The 17,927-nt window shown below is 61.9% G+C and overlaps 9 protein-coding genes across 9 annotated transcripts; 7 read left to right on the forward strand and 2 right to left on the reverse strand.

The window, feature by feature from the left end:
• Window positions 1-41: 41 nt before the first annotated feature.
• On the forward strand, window positions 42-3,848 carry MJAP1_000711 (uncharacterized protein; the record flags this gene model as incomplete). The annotated part of the gene is made up of 2 exons (XM_060264678.1): window positions 42-453; window positions 592-3,848. The coding sequence occupies 2 exons, from the start codon at window positions 42-44 to the stop codon at window positions 3,846-3,848; spliced, it is 3,669 nt and encodes a 1,222-aa protein (XP_060120661.1).
• A 55-nt stretch (window positions 3,849-3,903) lies between these two features.
• Window positions 3,904-5,331, forward strand: OXR1 (oxidation resistance protein 1; the record flags this gene model as incomplete). The annotated part of the gene is made up of 1 exon (XM_060264679.1): window positions 3,904-5,331. The coding sequence occupies one exon, from the start codon at window positions 3,904-3,906 to the stop codon at window positions 5,329-5,331; it is 1,428 nt and encodes a 475-aa protein (XP_060120662.1).
• Window positions 5,332-5,374: 43 nt separating this feature from the next.
• MJAP1_000713 (uncharacterized protein) lies at window positions 5,375-7,687 on the forward strand (the record flags this gene model as incomplete). The annotated part of the gene is made up of 4 exons (XM_060264680.1): window positions 5,375-5,714; window positions 6,091-6,164; window positions 6,318-6,386; window positions 6,413-7,687. 4 exons carry the CDS (start codon window positions 5,375-5,377, stop codon window positions 7,685-7,687), a joined length of 1,758 nt encoding a protein of 585 aa, XP_060120663.1.
• Window positions 7,688-7,828: 141 nt separating this feature from the next.
• Window positions 7,829-8,856, forward strand: MJAP1_000714 (uncharacterized protein; the record flags this gene model as incomplete). The annotated part of the gene is made up of 5 exons (XM_060264681.1): window positions 7,829-7,945; window positions 8,112-8,359; window positions 8,382-8,496; window positions 8,594-8,722; window positions 8,749-8,856. The coding sequence occupies 5 exons, from the start codon at window positions 7,829-7,831 to the stop codon at window positions 8,854-8,856; spliced, it is 717 nt and encodes a 238-aa protein (XP_060120664.1).
• Window positions 8,857-9,424: 568 nt separating this feature from the next.
• MJAP1_000715 (aspartate--tRNA ligase) lies at window positions 9,425-11,153 on the forward strand (the record flags this gene model as incomplete). The annotated part of the gene is made up of 2 exons (XM_060264682.1): window positions 9,425-9,525; window positions 9,551-11,153. The coding sequence occupies 2 exons, from the start codon at window positions 9,425-9,427 to the stop codon at window positions 11,151-11,153; spliced, it is 1,704 nt and encodes a 567-aa protein (XP_060120665.1).
• Window positions 11,154-11,165: 12 nt separating this feature from the next.
• On the reverse strand, window positions 11,166-12,450 carry MJAP1_000716 (acylglycerol lipase; the record flags this gene model as incomplete). Its single annotated transcript, XM_060264683.1, has 5 exons — window positions 11,166-11,201; window positions 11,230-11,300; window positions 11,323-12,037; window positions 12,060-12,103; window positions 12,126-12,450. 5 exons carry the CDS (start codon window positions 12,448-12,450, stop codon window positions 11,166-11,168), a joined length of 1,191 nt encoding a protein of 396 aa, XP_060120666.1.
• A 64-nt stretch (window positions 12,451-12,514) lies between these two features.
• On the reverse strand, window positions 12,515-14,338 carry CAT2 (carnitine O-acetyltransferase; the record flags this gene model as incomplete). Its single annotated transcript, XM_060264684.1, has 1 exon — window positions 12,515-14,338. One exon carries the CDS (start codon window positions 14,336-14,338, stop codon window positions 12,515-12,517), a length of 1,824 nt encoding a protein of 607 aa, XP_060120667.1.
• A 394-nt stretch (window positions 14,339-14,732) lies between these two features.
• On the forward strand, window positions 14,733-15,361 carry MJAP1_000718 (uncharacterized protein; the record flags this gene model as incomplete). Its single annotated transcript, XM_060264685.1, has 4 exons — window positions 14,733-14,882; window positions 14,910-14,991; window positions 15,017-15,113; window positions 15,142-15,361. The coding sequence occupies 4 exons, from the start codon at window positions 14,733-14,735 to the stop codon at window positions 15,359-15,361; spliced, it is 549 nt and encodes a 182-aa protein (XP_060120668.1).
• A 274-nt stretch (window positions 15,362-15,635) lies between these two features.
• MJAP1_000719 (uncharacterized protein) lies at window positions 15,636-17,880 on the forward strand (the record flags this gene model as incomplete). The annotated part of the gene is made up of 2 exons (XM_060264686.1): window positions 15,636-15,759; window positions 15,782-17,880. 2 exons carry the CDS (start codon window positions 15,636-15,638, stop codon window positions 17,878-17,880), a joined length of 2,223 nt encoding a protein of 740 aa, XP_060120669.1.
• Window positions 17,881-17,927: the final 47 nt, after the last annotated feature.

A 17,927-nucleotide genomic window follows, 5' to 3' on the forward strand; every position in this document is an offset into this window, starting at 1 on the left:
TTTCGGGATAATACCGCTGACGCTTCCTGGCGTCTACGGCGATGACCGCCGATACCAAAAGCGCTTCGGCGTCACAGAATTCGTCGCCAGGGCTGCGTGTGCCTTCCAGTGCGACGGACTCGCATCGGGGCTCGTGGTTCCAGCGCCGTGCTTCGCAGCTACGTCGCAGCACCATCCATACCCCAGAGCGGTCAGAAAAGCCGGACGGACACGACGTGTTTTCAGCAGATGCGCCGCGCACGGTCCCCACGCCGGCCGTCGCGGTAGGCGAGCCGACGCTCGAGATCGCAACGCCTGCGCGTGGCACAGACTGGTCGCCTGGCACGGCGATTGGCGTGTCGCTTCTGCAGGGAAATGCAAACTCTTCGCCGGATACGATGCGCCGCCGTGCGTCGACGGACGGAGGATTGGCGCCGCCCTTTACCACGCCTCAAGCCACGTCCAAGCTTAATCGTTCGTATACAATGAGCACCAGATCTCGATCAGGAACACCCGCATCACCTGATGAGCCGGTAGCGCATCCTCCTATTGCAGGTATGTATGACACATGCGTCCCTGTCGCATCGTGGATCAGATACTGACACCGCGCAGCCTTTGTCTCGGCCGCCTCACCGACCGGCGTCAAGAACGGATCACACTTACCACCGCCTGTTCTTCCCGCTTTGGGCATGCCAAACGCACTACTTACTAGCGACACCCAGGCAATCGACACGCCGCCGCAGACACCGCAGACGCAGCCCCGCCGCGCTGCATTGCGGGCCGCCGATGCGCCGCCGATGCCGTCGCAGCCGGCCGTCCAAGAGCCCAGCATCGAGAGCGCGCCGCTCACTGGCGTCTCGGAGCGCACGCTCAAATCGCAGTCGAGCACAGATACGAACCCAGACTGGATCTTTGACCAACAGGAAGACTCGGTCTCTTCGCACGTCAGCACGCCTTCAGTGGACATTCCCAATGTTCGCAGCGCGACGCCGAATACAAATGGTGTACCCGTACTGCCCAAGTCGGCGGCGCGGAGAAACGTGCCTGTGGTGTCGGCGATCCAGACGACGCTGCCGACGCTGCCGTGCCGCGAACTGGACCAGCACTGGACGCCGCCGGCAGAAGGGACACGGATTCCGGTGCAGGACTGGGACACGTACAGCTACGCGTCGACAGACTCGACGCCAAGCACGCCCATCCGCCTCCCGGGCGGCGTACAGGCCACGCCGCTGTCCGTGCGCCTCGTGCAGACAGGAACAGGTCAGCTCTCGGTCGTACAGCCGGAGCACCAGTCGGAGGAGCAGGTGCAGAACCAGGTACAGTCTACAACGACTCACCTGTCGATGAAGGACTGCGTGCTGCACCCTGCCCGCTTTGATGTCCTGCGCAAGCCGGACGCGCTCGTGGTCCTCGACCTAAGCAGCACAGGCATCGATGTTTTGCCTCCTGCGCTGCAGCAGTGTCAGACACTCGAAGAGCTCAATGTGTCGGATAATGCTCTGAGTGCAATGCCACAGACATGGGCACCGATTAGCTCGCTGCACCAATTGCGTGTCCTGCTTGCCGACGACTGCAGCTTGCATGCTGTGCCCGACAAAATCAGTGCGCTGCGCAACCTCCAAGTGCTGGGACTGCGTGGCAATCTGCTGACGCACCTGCCGAGCTGGCTCCACGTCCTCGACCGACTCGAGTGCTTGCTGCTCGAAGGCAATGAGCACATTGTGCCGGCATGGCGCGCGATCCTCCTGCCGCTTCTGCAAACCAGCATGCCATATATACATCCAGAGATGGATACCAAGGCGCCCCGCGAAAGCCCTGTGCGTACCGGTGAGTCGCGCAAGCGGGGCCTGCTGCACAAGGCGCTCCAGTGGAGCGCGCCGCGCCGCCCGAACGACAAGGACACTGCGCCGATGAGCCGGTGGCGTGCGTCAGGGCGCTCGCATGTCGATCGCCCCCGGCGGCCCGAGCAGACCCCGTCTCCCTCGCAATTCGCCGCGGGACAGCAGCAGCAAGAAACAGAGGGAGTATCGCAGCGCCTGTCGCTCCGCAGCCTCGTGGCGCCGATCTCGCACACGGGTCCGACGAGCAGTGCGCCTCTCCCACCGCTCGGCCGCCCCAGCGCAGCACGGGCCTTGGGTGCGCCCGCATCGCCGCCCAAAGCCTCGGAAAAGACGGTGATCCCGTGCTTCCTCCCTGTGCATCCCGTGGGAGGCGACGAGCCTGCGACGCTTGTCAAGAGCAGTGGGCCGTACCTCCAGGACCTGCTCGGCTACCTGCGTGACCTGGACGATCTCCTGCCGGAGCGCCACGCGCCGTCGCCAGTCACGACGCCGATGCGGCAGCCCAGCAGCTCGTTAAGCACGCCGCGTACGCCCGGCACGCCCGGCACGCCTGCGACGCCACAAATGACGTCGCTCTCGCCCTACTATTTTGAAAATGTTGCGAGCGTGTCGCCAGGCGAGACCGAGACAAGCGTCGAGTCGGCCACCGTCTTTTCCGCGCCGTACGCCACGCCCGAGTACGAGCGTGTGAAGGAAGACGGAAGTAAACGGCAGAAGCTTATCCACGAGATTGTCGAGACGGAGCGCACCTATGTCGCGGGCCTGACCGAGCTCATGGAGATCTATGTGAAGCGTGCGCGGCAACCGCTCGAAGGCAGCAGCTCGGACGAACGTGTGCTGCCTGTGCCGAAAGAGCGTGCGGTCTTTGGCCATATCGAAGGCATTGTGCACTTCCATGCGCACGCCTTCCTGCCGTCGCTCGAGCAGGCCGCGGCGCCGATTCTACAGACGCAAGCGGCTCTGGATGCCAAGACGACCGCGGATACGGCCGCACGCGTCGCCAACGTCTTTACGCAGCACGCTGCCTACTTCAAGATGTACATGAACTATGTGAACCAGTACGACTCGGCGGTGCGGCGTATCGCGCGCTGGTCGCAGCCGCTGCCGTCGCGTGCGCGCACCGGACTGAAACCGGCGATGGAGACGGCAGGTGTAACCCTTGCATCGCTTGGGCAGCGTTTGCACCTCAATGCAAACGAGGCCGATACGCTGTCGCCCGGCCGTGCCGGCGACGAGGACTGGTCCTCGCTGTCGGTCGCGCGCCGGCGCCAGATCCAGACCTACCTCGCCAAGTGCCGCGAAGACCCACGGCATTCGCAGCTGAACTTGGAAGGCTATTTGCTGCTGCCGATCCAGCGTATTCCTCGGTACCGCATGCTGCTCGAGCAGTTGGTGCGGTGCACGTCGAGCACGCTCCTGCCTGCAGACGACATCGAGGCACTGCCCCGCGCGCTTGCGCACATCTCCCTGGTCGCCTCCTGGGTCAACGAAGGGAAGCGGCAGTCGGAGCAGGGCCGCCGCCTGCTGCTGTGGCAGAGCAAGCTGCGCGGCAACTTTTCCGCGCCGCTCGTCCAGCCCCACCGCCGTCTGGTGTGCGATGGGCCGCTCCGCCTGCGCCGCGTCACGCGTCGCGCTGAGACGGAAGAGTTTGTCGAGGCTGGCGTGCTCGAGCAGACGACCATGGACCAGCGCGTTCAGGTCCTGCTCTGCAACGACCTGGCGGTGGTCGTCGCGATGCCCCGCGAGGCGTCCGAGACCGACGTTACGACGCCGCCAACATCCTCGAGCGACATCGAGGTCCAGATGCCGTCGCTGGACCCCGTCGAGGTCGACGCGGTGGACCTCATGGCCGTGCTCAAGCCATGCGTCTGCCTCTCACCCGCCTCGCACACAGTGCCCCCGGCGTCAGTGGTAGGCCGCGTGAACCTGCGCGTGGTCGACGCCAAGTATATCTTTTATTTCACTGCCAACTCCCATCGCGACGCACAGCGGTGGGCCGAGGCGATCAACGCCCAGCCGGGCGGGTAATGTTTGTAGCTGTAATGTACACCGACCACGTGGCTCACGACGACGACCGTGCGCTATGAGCTCGCAACGGCGGCATGCGCGGAACGAGTCGTTTGGCGAGTTTGTGACGGCCGACGAGGATACCGGGAACATACACGTCGAGCCGGCGTGGCAGCACTCGCTCGAGCCGCAAGCAAGCCAGGTCGAGGTCACCGAGCTGCCCGAGCCGCGACAGCACAGGGTCCTGGACCTCCGTGAGGTGGAGCGTAAACTCGACGCAGAGCGGCAGAAGCAGGCCGACCGGCAGGAGGAGTCGGTCGCCATGGCTGCGGCCGTCGATCCGGGCCTGTCGCTCGTCGCAGAGCCGGTTGCGATGCAAGAGCCGCCGCCCGAGCCAGAAGCGAGCACGTCGCATGCTTCCCACTGGTCTGGGAGCCTGTGGAACAAGCTGTCATCCATTCGTGCCATGGCCGACCTGCGCAACCTGGTCGACGAGGAGCCGCATGCGCGCGAGCGGCGGCCATCGGTCGTGCGCCGCGCCCATACGATGGATGCGCCGATCGCCGGCGCACCCGGCTTTGACGCGAGCGCCTCGCGGCGCTGGAATACGGGGTCCTGGTCGCTGAGCGGCGCAGAGGAGCGGAAGCGCGAGCTGAAACCGATCCCAGTATCGCTCATGGGCCGCCGCGACGACACCGATGCGGTGTGCGATACATGGCACGCGGCGCGCATCCAGGCGTCCCTGCCGCGCCGCCTGCGCCTCGGCAAGACGTGGCGGCTGCTCTATTCCCTGGACCAGGATGGCAGCAGCCTCGCAACGCTGTACGACAAGGTAGCACGCGCCATGGACCCCAGGTACCGACGCACGCCGGTCGGTGGCGAGGCGTGGCTCCGGGGTTCGAGCCAGGCTGCACAGGAGGCAGCGCTCGGCGGCGCGTCGGACCCCGGCATCCGGCATGTGGGCAGCGGCGTCGCGCTGTCGGATGCAGGGCTTGTCTTGGCGGTCACGGACGCAAACGGCAATGTATTTGGCGCATTCATCAACGAGCCGCTCAAGGTGGCTTCGCATTACTATGGAAACGGAGAGTGCTTCTTGTGGAAGACGGTACACCGGCGCCTCCCTTGCCCGCCGTCCGAGGCGGGCGGGGACGGGTCGGACGAGCACGATTTGCATCCGGACAAGGCCATCGAGGTGTTCCGGTGGACAGGGCGTAATGACTATGTTGTCCTGTCCGAATCCAACTTTCTCTCCGTCGGCGGCGGTGACGGGCGCTATGGACTCTGGGTGGACGATACCTTGGACCGCGGCCTGTCGGCCAAGTGCCCTGCGTTTAATAATGAGGTGCTTTGCAACTCGATCGAGTCGGATGCCGTACACGCGACAGACTCGAAAGAGGTGCCGACAGGCGACCTCCTTAGCGGGTTTATTAACGAAGCACCCATACCAGAGACGGGCAAGTTTCAAGTCATGGGCGTCGAGGTCTGGGCCGTAGGCATTGATTAGGCAGCGCAACGAACACCCCTCCTCCACAATTCGCCCTTTTTTGATGGCGGCGCCGGCGGTGAACTCGCCGCTATTTCGGCGCGACGTCGTGCACCGCGTCGTCCTGGGGGCACTGGGCGCACCGCACTTCCCGCATGCAAATCTAGAAGAGGTGCTACGTGCAGACCGCGATGCCAATGCGCCGCTGCCCTCCTTGACGCCGGAAGAACGTCATGCCGTTGACGAGGCAGCCAAGGCATTGGCCCTATACTGCGCGACCGACGCGTCTGGCGAAGGCGAGGACAAAAAGAAGGAAGCGCTCCTATGGCAGTATACCCACGCAGGGTGCATGATCCTGCAATGCGACCTCGGCGCGGCACAGCGGCAGCTGGAGCAGCTCGCACGTGCTTTGCGGCCGCCGCGCGCGCGGCCAGGGATGACTAGCACGCAGTCGCGGGATGCTATGGAGCTCAATATGGCAGTCCTTGGGACCCTACAGTGGCTCAGTGCTGCACAGGGCCATGTACAAAATGCGGAGCGGTACCAACGCTGGCGCGCCGATATGCTGAAAAAATTGGCGCATGGGTAGCAATACGAGTATAGATACATCTGTGGCTCACAGCATAGCAATAGGCCGCCAAATGGACGTCTATCAATGACAAGCATCTGATGTCACGACGTGCTCTAGGATGACATTTCCTCTTCCGCCTCCGGCGCTCCTTTTGTATTCATTCTTCCTTTCCTCCTAGCGAGGATCCTTGTATACAGCGGTACCCGCAGTCCAATCCACGCTGCTTGTCGCCTTCCTACTCTGCTCGCCCCAGGTGGGCCATGCTAGCCTCGGCGTGCTCCCTGTACGCTGACTAAGCGACGCGGACCACGTGGCAGCCCAGCACATGCCCAGCGGTCCGAGTACAACACGCGTTGATTAACCAGTCGAGCCACCGCGGAGCGTTGTATTGCAACAGTTTGCAATGCGGGAGCTTATTACTTTCTCTGTCGGTCAGGCCGGCAACCAAATCGCCAATGCTTTCTGGGAGACTATCTTGAAGGAACACGGTCTGAACAACGAAGGCGTACGTGTATACCCCTCTGACAACAGCAATACGTCGGCCAGGACCCCGATCTGCAGCTGTCGCGTATTAATGTGTTCTTTGACGAGTCGAGCCAGGAGGGCAAGTATGTTCCTCGCTCCGTCAATGTCGACCTGGAGCCGGGCACGATTGACCACCTCAAGTCCGGTCCGATGGGCCAGCTCTTCCGTCCCGACAACTATGTGCACGGCGAGTCGGGTGCTGGTAACAACTTCTCGAAGGGTTACTACACCGAGGGTGCCGAGCTAATGGACTCTGTGCTCGAGGTTGCGCGCAAGGAGACCGAGCGTGCGGACTTTTTCCAGGGCTTCCAGCTGGTGCACTCGCTGGGTGGTGGCACGGGTTCAGGTCTCGGTACCAACCTGCTCAGCAAGCTGCGCGAGGAGTACCCTGACCGTATGCTTGCTACCTGGTCGGTGCTTCCCTCGCCCAAGGTCTCGGATACCGTCGTGGAGCCGTACAACGCCACGCTCTCGTTCCACCAGCTCGTCGAGAATGCCGACTTGTCGTTCTGCATGGACAACGAGGCTCTGTACGATATCTGCCAGCGCACGCTGCGCACGCAGTCGCCCAAGTACGAGGATCTGAACACGCTCATTTCCTACGCCATGTCGGGCAGCTCGACCACGCTGCGCTTCCCTGGCCAGCTCAACTCGGACCTCCGCAAGCTCGGTGTGAACATGATTCCGTTCCCCCGTCTGCACTTCTTCACGTGTGGCTACGCACCGCTGGTTGCGTCCGCATCGCAGGCGTACCAGGCTCTGAACGTCCCTGAGCTTGTTCAGCAGGGCTTCAGCTCGCGCAACAACATGGCTGCGATTGACCCCCGCGCCGGCAAGTACCTCACCGTCGCGGCCATCTTCCGCGGCAAGATCTCGAGCCGCGAGGTAGAGGCCGAGATGCACAACGTGCAGGTCAAGTCCGCGAACGGCTTCGTGGAGTGGATCCCCCAGAACGTGCAGACGTCGCTGTGCGACGTTCCCCCTCCGAACGTCAAGCTCAGCGCTACGTTCATTGGCAACACCACCGCGATCCAGGAGCTCTTCAAGCGTACTCACAGCCAGTTCAGTGCCATGTTCCGCCGCAAGGCCTTCTTGCACTGGTACACCGGCGAGGGTATGGACGAAATGGAGTTTACCGAGGCTGAATCGAACCTGCTCGACCTCATTGCCGAGTACGAGCAGTACGAGGCCGCAACGATCGACGACGACGAGGTGCTCGAAGGTGATTACGAAGACGAGCAGTACGAGGAGGAGGTTGCCTACGAGGAGGAGGAGTACTAATCCTTGTCCCGCATACCTCTGTACTACCTCCCCTTTCCGTAGACTGTTGCTGTATTGCCCAACGCGGTGTCCGAACCCCCTCGCGGTGCACCTCCACAACGGAGGAAGCGGAGATTGCGAACGGGCCTCCAGGTTAACACCATGAGCAATCCCGAACGGTTGAAGACGACAAAAGAGCCACACGCACCTGTCGACCCGCTTGGTGCAGGAAAGCTTCATGGCCCTCCGCGTGACAAGCATATTGTCGTGGTACTCGGCGTACGTTGGGACAGCTTACGTAGGTCGGGCCTGGCTTGGGTTTGAGTATTGCCAGTGTGTTTGCTGCTCAGGGATACGCTACGGCGATCCTGTCGCGTACCAAGTCGCGCCTCGACGGGTATGCTAGCGATGTATGTCCAAAAAAAACAAAACGATCTCACCACAGCTCGACAAGCTCGCGCGCGAGCGCCTGAAGCGCGACGGAGAGTCGCCCTCCGACGACACGCCCCTGTCGCGTGCGTTTTCGTGTGACATGCTCCAGCAGCAAACGATCCACCAGTCCATCGCAGATATCCAGGCAACGTGGCCGGACCGCTTCATTGGAACGTGTGCTTACAATGGCAGTATCCGCAAGCGTGGCGAGTTCCTAAAAGTCACTATGGAGCAGCTCAAAGACAGCATCGAGGCGAGCGTGTATGTACTGAGCCTGACACAGTTTCGCCTTCTTTACCTTTGCACAGCTGACCCTGCGCAAGATGGAGGAGCATGGCCAAGGCGGCTCGCTTCTGGTCACGGGCGCCACAAGCAGCATTCGTGGCCGCGAAGGGTTCGTGCCCTTTGCCGCAGCGAGTACGTCCTCTGAGGAAACTGACACAACAGAGGGTGCATTGCGCAACATGTGCCAAGTACGTCTCCTGCCTGACCCAGTCCATTGCGCGCGAGTACGGCCCGAAGAATGTGCACGTCGCACATGTCATTGTCGATGGTCTGATCGAGAGCAAGACGGCGCTTGCCTTCTTTGGCAAGCCCACCGACGAGCGCTTCCTCGATGGCAATGTAGGTGGCAGGCACACTAACTCCAGGTCCTCGTCACCGACCAGATGGCAAAGTCGTGGCTCTTCCTCGCTCAGCAGCACCCCAGCACTTGGACGTTGGAGCTGGACCTGCGCCCAGCCAACGAGAAGTTCTAGTTTCGCACACACTAAAGATTGTGGTGATGGCCTTTCGGCCTAAATACATTTCAAGTACAGTTGTAGAAGCCAAGGGACCTCGGTCGAACTACAAACGGTCTCGACGTCTTAGGCACTTTTTTTGTGGCCACACCTTGAGGCCGGGCAACCGTTTTGGATGCAATGCAATTGTCTGCAATGCAGGCCTTGCGGTCTATCGCAAAGCTAGCACCCGTGCAGAGACACGAGCACTGACCTTACATCAAGAGAATCACATTTGGCCGAGTCGCTTACTTCGAGCGAGCACGCATCTTTCTGCGCTTACGGCGAAGACGGCGCATACGCTTCTTCCTCCACTTCGCTCTCATTTTCAATCCTAAGAGTGTTAGTATTGCACCCCAATAGCGGCAAGGTACGTACAGGTCCGACTGAAAACGATGACGGTAAGGGACAAGACGGACGGCCGCCCCGCGCTGTATTTGAAGCTTTGCGTTGCGAATTCATCACGTGAGTTGTAGTTCTAGAAGAATCGTTAGTCAGCCTGAGTCATCTCCACCCCCCTGCGCACGTCCGTTCGTTGATCGCAACCATGTCGAGTGACGCACAGCAGCCGACGACCGAGGCAGCCGCCGCTCCTGCGGAGCAGGTGCCTGCCGCCGCCACCCAGGGTGATTCCCAGGAAGAACTGAAGTACGTTTCCCCTTGCTGACCGCAGCCCTGACGGCACCCCGCTTTCGGACAAGCAAAAGCGCAAGCGCGCCGAGAAGGCCGAGAAAGAGCGCATCAAGGCCGAGAAGGCCGAGCGTCTCGCCGCCGAGCAGGCCGCGCGTCAGGCTGCCGAGGTCGACTTTGCTACGGAAAACTACGGCACGCTCCCGATGAACCAGTCGCAGGAGCGCACCAACACGCAGCTCTTTGCCATTGAGGATATCCACCCCGACAAGGACGGCCAGCAGATCACCCTGCAGGCGCGGTTGCAGACCAGCCGTGCGCCCTCGGCCAAGCTTGTGTTTTTGACGTTCCGCCAGAACCTGAACTGTGTTCAGGCGACGCTCGCCATGGCCCCTGAAAAGGTTTCGCGCCAGATGACCAAGTGGGCAGCCGCAATTACCCCCGAGTCGATCGTACAGGTCGAGGGTACGATCAGCAAGGTGCCCAAGCCGATCGAGTCCTCGTCGGTCACCGTGAAGGACGCCGAGATCAAGATCTCGCGCATTCACATTGTCGTGCCCGTGACGTGGGAAGGCCAGATCCCCTTCTACGTCGACGACGCGACGCGCTCCGACGCCGAAATTGAGGCGAGCCAGGAGACGGCGCGCCCCCTTCCCCCGATCGCGCTCGACACGCGTCTGGACAACCGTGTGCTGGATCTGCGCACGCCGACGAACCAGGCCATCTTCCGCCTTAACCACGGTGTGTGCCGCCTCTTCCGCGAGTTCCTGGACAACAACGGCTTCATTGAGATCCACACGCCCAAGCTGCAGGGTGCCGCAACCGAGAGCGGTGCGTCGGTGTTCAAGGTGGGCTACTTCAAGGGCAACGCCTTCCTTGCGCAGAGCCCCCAGCTCGGCAAGCAGATGGCCATCTCTGCCGACTTTGGTCGTGTCTACGAGATTGGCCCCGTGTTCCGTGCGGAAGACAGCAACACGAACCGCCACATGACCGAGTTCACCGGTCTCGATTTGGAGATGGCTTTCCAGGAGCACTACCACGAGGTCTCGGACCTGCTCAACCAGCTCTTTATGTTCATCTTCAAGGAGCTGCCCAAGCGCTACGGCGCCGAGATCGCGACGGTCCGCCGCCAGTTCCCTGCGGATGACTTCCTCGTGCCCGAGGCGCCGGTGTGCCTGCACTTTAAGGAGGCCATCCAGATGCTCCGTGACGCGGGCTACGAGGTCGCGGACCTCGACGACCTGAGCACCGAGACGGAGCGCGCGCTCGGCAAGCTGGTCCGCGACAAGTACAAGACGGACTTTTACATGCTCGACAAGTTCCCGCTCGACATCCGGCCGTTCTACACGATGCCCGACCCGAGCGACAACCGCTACTCGAACTCGTATGACTTCTTCATGCGTGGCCAGGAGATTCTCTCGGGTGCGCAGCGTGTGCACGACGCCAAGTACCTCGAGGAGCGCCTCGCCGCCGCCAACATCCCCGTGTCGGCAATGAAGTCGTACGTCGATGCTTTCCGCCTCGGTGCGCCGCCGCACGCGGGTGGTGGTATCGGTCTGGAGCGTGTGCTCATGCTCTACCTCGGCCTGAACAACATTCGTCGCACGAGCATGTTCCCTCGTGACCCCAAGCGCCTGGAGCCGTAATTCAATAGGAATCTATGCATGCTGCGTAAGGTCGATGAACCACGAGGCCTGTGTCAGAAAAGGGGGGGCAGCGTACCATGTCTTCGACGAGCGCGTTGCGACGCTCCAAGTCCTTGACGCTCATCTCTGGCGTGCTCTTGAGCATGGCTGGGTCAGCAAGAGTACGTACCATGCTCGATGCCAGGCCAGATGCGCAGCTTCTTCGGCTGCACGTCGAGCTTGTCGAAAAAGACGCGCGAGCCTTCGGGACTCGTCACACGGTCGTGCGAGCCGTGGTGGATCGCGACCGGGCACCGGATCCGAGACACGATCTCGTTCAGGTGGTCAATGCCGGCAATGATAGCCAGGCCGGTATCGACGCGGACCAGTCCATGGTAGACCTGGGGATCCTGGCGCGCGTAGAACTCGACCTTGGGGTCGTCCGACACGTTGCCCTTGATCGCGCGGGCTAGCGGCAGGCGGCCGGCGACGAGCGAGATCAGGCGGCCGACCATCTCGACAAACATGTTCGGGCGCGACTCGGGTGCGATGCGGAGCATGGGTGCACTCACCGCGATACCGTCCAGCGCAAGACGGTCGTGCGTCTCGGGGCCGCCCTGTGCCTTGGTCGCAACAGGGGGATGCAACGCACAATGGTATAGCACGGTGAATCCGCCCATAGAGCTGCCCTGCGCAAAGCGCTTGCGAGTCGCGAGATTCGGCAGGTTCTCCGCCTCATCAAAGGTACGGACGTGGTACATGACCGCGTCCAGCGCGTCCACATTCCAGCGCATGGTGTACAGGTACGAATGCAGACCCGAGGAGCGTCCAAAGCTCGGCATATCGAGCGCAATCACGCGGAAGCCAGAGAGCATAAAACCGACACCTTGCGGCGAGACTTTGCCCTGGGTTAGAAAGACGACCTACCGAGTAGTCGTTGATGCCGTGCACGAGATACACGTCCGCGTTCACTGCGTTAGCAAAGAGACGTACCCTTGTCGCGGCCCGGCGCATTGGGCATCTCCCAGATGTAGTAGTTGATCCATGCAGTGACACGCTTTCCAGACAGCACACATGGAAGCACGCGCACATTATCAGGAATCGACACATCGAGCACCGGCTTGCCCTGGTGCAAGTAGACACGGCGGCGCGTCACCTTCACCTCTGGGTTCTCGTAAACGGCGGCGCGCTCCTGCGGCGAGTACGGGAGATTTTCGCGGCCATACGTCGGATCACCAAACCCAAGCGACGCAAGGCCAAAGTAGAGCAGAATCGGCTCGACGAGCACGAAATACAACTCCTGCACCACGTCCCACATGGCTGGGAGAAAAAAACCGCACGGACAGGGTCTAATGGAGGCGCGTATCGTAGCCTATGGCGCTCTACATCTTGGGCTTCTGCGCAGTGCGGTCGTGCATGTCGCGGATGTCGAGCAGCGCGCGGTTGAGGTATTCGGTCATGCGCACAGGGTTGTGCTCCTCCTTGAGGCAGACCAGTGTGAAAGAGAGCGAGTTCTCCTTGATGCCGTAGGCAACACCGAAGCCCTTGGGGGTCACCTCACCGAAGCCCCAGCCGTCGAACACGTCGGTCGACATCTGCGAGGTGCTGAGGATCCAGGTGCCGCTCTCGGCGTTGATCGGGTCCTGGAAGATGGCAGGGAATTCCTCGCCCTGCTGGATCAGCTTCTTGAGACCAAGCAGGTGGCGGTCCACACCGTGCGCGTCGGAGCATTCCTTGGCGTACTTGATGTGCTGCGCGGCGGCGGTTTGGAACGCCTTCAGGCGCTCGGCGTCCGAAGCGCTCGTGTTCTCCATCGCCTCGACAAAGGCCTTGCTCTCGACGCTGCACGAGCGGATGGTCTCGGTACGGCCGAGCTTGAACTTGCGGGTCTGCGCCGCCTCGTAGGTGGCGCACACGCGGCCAAACAGGCGGTAGAAGGCGAGCTGGAAGGCCATCTGCACCCAGGCGTCGGGCGAGCACTTGTACTGCTTGATCGCGCCCTTGCCGTAGCCCTGGAAGTCGAGTGCGGCCATGGCGTGCTTGCCCATGAGCTCAGCAAAGCGCTGCTGCGACTCCTTCACAGCCTTCTCCGAGTTGGCGTCCTGCGCAAACTCGAGGAAGACGGGGTCCTCGAGAACCGCACCAGAGGCCTCGCCCTCGAGGTTGATCTTGCCCTGCTCGAGCGAGTTGAGGACAAAGTTGTTCATACGGAGCGTTTGGGTGCCGTCGAGCATCGAGTGCTCGCCGATGTAGCCCGACGTGCCGTTGGCTGCGACCACGAACTGCTGCTTGTCGTAGAAACGGTTGCGGTCTTGGCCGGTCCAGATGCCCCAGCCGCGCTCCTCCATGGAGATGGGCTTTTGGTCGTCGAGGCAGAGCACGATGATCGAGCTCTCGATGCGCTCGAGAGACTTCTTGTTCACCTCGCCGTTGGGGCCCGAGATGAGCGCCTGGCGCGCCTTGGCCCAGTTGTCGCGCGAGTCGGACGAAAGCACACCGATCGGCGACGCGGCCGGCTGCTGGGCGCGGGGGTCGCTCACGATCTTGTCGAGCTGCACCTCGATCTCGGGCACGCTGAGCTCCTTGCCAGTCACGGGGTTGACCAGCTGCAGCTCGAAGAAGTGGCCGTTGCGCATGATGGTGACGTGGTTGTTCTTCGCGGGGTCGAACACCTCGGTCACATCCTCCGTCTCCTGGGGAATGCGGCACGAGTTGAAAAGGTACTTGTAGCCGGCCATGCACATGAAGCCGGTCTTGGTCTTTTCGGGAGCAAGGGTCTCATCCACGACCATCTTGCGGAAGGCCATGATGGCCTTGAGGATGTGCGCACTACGCGTCACGTAGTCCTTCACCTTGGGGTCGGCGCGGTGCATGAAGAAGTAGCTCACGAACGGCACCAGGGGGTCGCGCGGGGACATGTACGCACCCGACAGCCACCAGTCGTAGAGCCAGCTCTCGCGGCCCTCGGCCGTGGCGCGGTGCACAAGACGGTCCTGCAGCTTCTGCATCAGGGCGGCGTCCTTGCCCTTGAGCGCGGATTCGACCGCCTGGCTAGTGCGCGCCTCCGATTCGGCGTTCTTGTGCAGGGGCAGCGTGGTGCGCAGGTACTTCTTCAGCGTCTCCTCCAGCGCGGGAACGGGGAGGAGGGGCAGCGAAGACTGGCCAGCGTACATCTGCTTGGGCTGCTCGCCAGTAGGCTTGGTCATGGTCGAAGAAGCGCGCATAGCTTGGGCAACAGTTGCAATCGGCTTACGGAGCGAGGATGCGGAAATGCGAATTGCTGGGACAGTATGGTACCGAGCACTCATCCGGACTCTGCCAAGCGCGTGCCTTGGGAGAAGGAAACAGGTGCGATAGCCGACACTTGCAATTTTGCCAAGCTTCGCGCATGGCCAGCCCCACACTACCCGGTAGGCCCTGCAATTGGCGTGTTTCCACCGGCCCTCTGCGCGCAACAATGCCGAGGAGTTCCGGCTTACGAAACAGCACTTAGGGCACGCACGTGCCAAAATTGGGCCGCCGTCCTGATCCGGTTGCCCGCGTGCGTCCGTGCGTGGGTCTAGGGATTTTGGGTGCATCGGTCGCCACTTTTTGTCTATCATGGAGAACCCGCGCAAAGAAATCACTGGCGTTGTGGAAGGCCTGTGCTCGGCCAAGAATGCCGACTCGCAGCGCGATGTTCTGCAGCGCTACTTTACGAACGATGCCTCGTTTGACCACCCTCTGTGTGCCGTGAGCTCGTATCCTGGCGTACGTTGCGCGAAATGACTGACCTAGTCGCGCGACACGGGTGTGCTTCCGATCTACCAATGGCTGCGCATCATGTTCCTCGACACGCTGATCAAGGTCCACGATATCGGTGCGTAGCGCTCGGCTCACCGCAGGTTTCGACCAGGAGACCAACCGCCTGTTTGTGCGCGTCACGCAGCAGCTGCGCTGGAGGCTTTCGCCTATCCGCCACTTCTACGCGCCGACGGTCGAGTACGTCTACAAACTTAAGCTCACACAGACTCGTCGTCTTGCTCGATCTCTCCAAGGGCTCCGACGGCAAGCTGTACATCGCCCGCCAGGTCGACCTGTATGCGGTGCAGCAGGTGACGCACTTCATCATTCCCTACTCGAAGGAGGTGATCGAATACATCAAGCTGTTCGCCGGCTTCATGTGCCTCGTCCTTGCCGTCCTCTTCCAGACCCTTGGCTTCTGGAGGCTCAGCGCCAAGCACGCATAATACATAGAATGCGCAGTAGTTCGATTCAGTTCGCTTCACCCAGTCCTGCCCTGAATCGGGGGGTTGTGGAGGCTGTCCCCGCCCGGGGAGCCTTGTTGGCCTGCGTGGAGGGACAGATTTTGCCCAACCGCTGCCAAGCGCCTCCCGCGGGCGCACAGGCATCACCGACCAGGCCGTTGACTCATTGTGCTGTGGCTGGGCACAACTGGGCATAAAGTCGTTGTTTTACAATTGCGCTTGTGTGTAATCTACCTGTCTTGTGAGCTTTTCGACAATGTCGGGAACGCAAGAAGCTGAGCCGCGCCCTGCGCCGGCTCTGCAGGTGGACAGCGACCTGTTCACAGGGTCATCGCAGTCCGCCTCGCTCGCAAGCTCATTCCACTCGGACCACCAAGAGAGTACGTCGCTATTCTGACACAGACACGTTGCACAGTGGCGCCTCGAGCACCGAAAGCCATGCTGCGCCTCCGCTCCAGCCTGCCGCGCTGAATACACAGGCGCCGCCGGCGCCGGCAGCCCCCGAGACTTCGAATGCACCGGCCCCGCGCCACCGCGGCCTCGGCAGCTTCTTCACGCGATCAGGGAACGATACCCCGTCGGGCTCGGTACACGACGATCTGGGGTCCGACGGTACCGCAACGCCCAAGCAGGCGACACGGAAGAAGAGCGATCACTTTTCGCACCCTTTGAATGATCTACGCCGCTTCCTCCATAACCATATTGGGCACTCCAACGCGCGTGACAAACAGGCACCTAAAGGCGATCGGAATGCCCGCGACAAAGCGCGGCAGCGCAACGATTCGGTGTCGCGGAATAGCGTGCGTGGCACCGACTCGCCGCCGTGGGCCATCAGCAATGCAGGCATCAGCAAAAAGTACGGGCGATGGGGCCGGACGCTCGGTACGGGTGCAGGCGGTACGGTGCGTATCATCAAGCGCTCCAAGGATCATGCTGTGTTTGCCGTGAAAGAGTTCCGTGAGCGGCGACAGGACGAGCCCGAGAAGGAGTACATCAAGAAGGTCACCGCTGAGTTCTGCGTCGGAAGCACGCTGCACCATATCAACATTATCAAGACGCTGGACATCATCAGTGACAATGGGCACTACTACGAAGTGATGGAGTATGCCCCTAATGAGCTCTTTGCTGTGGTCATGAGCGGCAAGATGGGATACAATGAGACGAACTGTGTCTTTCGCCAGATCGTCGACGGTGTTGACTACTTGCACGGCCTCGGCCTGGCGCACCGTGATCTCAAGATCGATAACTGTGTCATGACCAGCGACGGGATTGTCAAGATCATCGACTTCGGCACGGCCACCGTCTTTCAGTCGCCCGGTAAGAGCAAGGTGCTTGCGAGCGGCATTGTCGGCTCGGACCCTTACCTCGCGCCCGAAGTCTTGTCACAGCAGACGTACGACGCGCGCCTCACGGATGTCTGGAGCTTGGCCATCATCTACATCTGTATGAGCATGCGGCGCTTCCCGTGGAAGTTGCCCGACCCCGAAGTCGACTCGAGCTTCCAGATCTTTGTCTCGGCGCACCCCGAGCTGTGCCAGACGAGCGACGCGCCGGGCCCGGACTTGTCGAGCTCGGAGGAAGCCGCGGCAAACGACAGTTGCATCAGCTCGCTGCTCGACAATGTGGAAAACAGCGAAATGTTCCGCTCGTTCACGAGCGACGGCGCACCGCGCATTCCCACGGCAGTGGAGGCAGGCTACCTGGTCGGTGGCTCCGACTCGAACCCCGTGACGCCCATCACCACGACGGAGCGGCGCAACGCTGGCGAGACCGGCCACAGCGAAGCGGCGCCAGTGAAGCGCGGCCCTTCGACGCCGCAGCGCGCCATGACCATGCCGGACGAGACAGACGTCGACCTCCCGTCGCGCCCTGCGTCGCGCGCCGCATCGCCCGACGCATCCGCGAGTGGTACGCCGAATGCCGATGGCGGCGGCCAAGGCCGCGCCGCACACGGCAACGACGCCGACCACTCGCCTGCGTCGCCCTCCGAGGACCCTCAGCCGCGTGCGGCCGACAGCCTGTTCCGGCTGCTGCCCATCGCGGCGCGCCCGGCCCTGTCGCGTATGCTGATGCTCGACCCCCGCATGCGCGCGACGCTCGGCGACCTCTTGCGTGGCCGCAGCTACGGCAGCATGGACGGACCCGTATCCGCGTCCGAGTACCGCAAGCAGCACTTTGAGTCGGACCAGCAAGCGCCCTCTGCGCAAGGCACGCCGCTCCAGCGTGGCAGCTACGTGGACGTCTATGAGAATGACGAGGATTCGGGCGATCACTGGCTAAAGACGATCAACACGTGCTCGCACTGGTACCACGACAAAGGCCACGGGAATCAGCCCGATGTGCACCTCTCCAAAGACGAGAATACTTTTGCGGACATGGGCTTCCGGGCCATCTACGCTGTGGATGAGAAGTTTGTGGAACGCCCGCCCCCCAACCACATTCACGTTTCGGCGCCGCCGCCCGATGGGAAACGGCGTTTGTTCCAGCGGAAAGATAGTTAATACGCCATAGCCGCACGAGCATCGCGCTAGGGCCACTTGACTGGTTT

This window comes from Malassezia japonica, chromosome 1, assembly GCF_029542785.1.
Source record: "Malassezia japonica chromosome 1, complete sequence".
In the NCBI taxonomy this organism is placed as follows: domain Eukaryota; kingdom Fungi; phylum Basidiomycota; class Malasseziomycetes; order Malasseziales; family Malasseziaceae; genus Malassezia; species Malassezia japonica.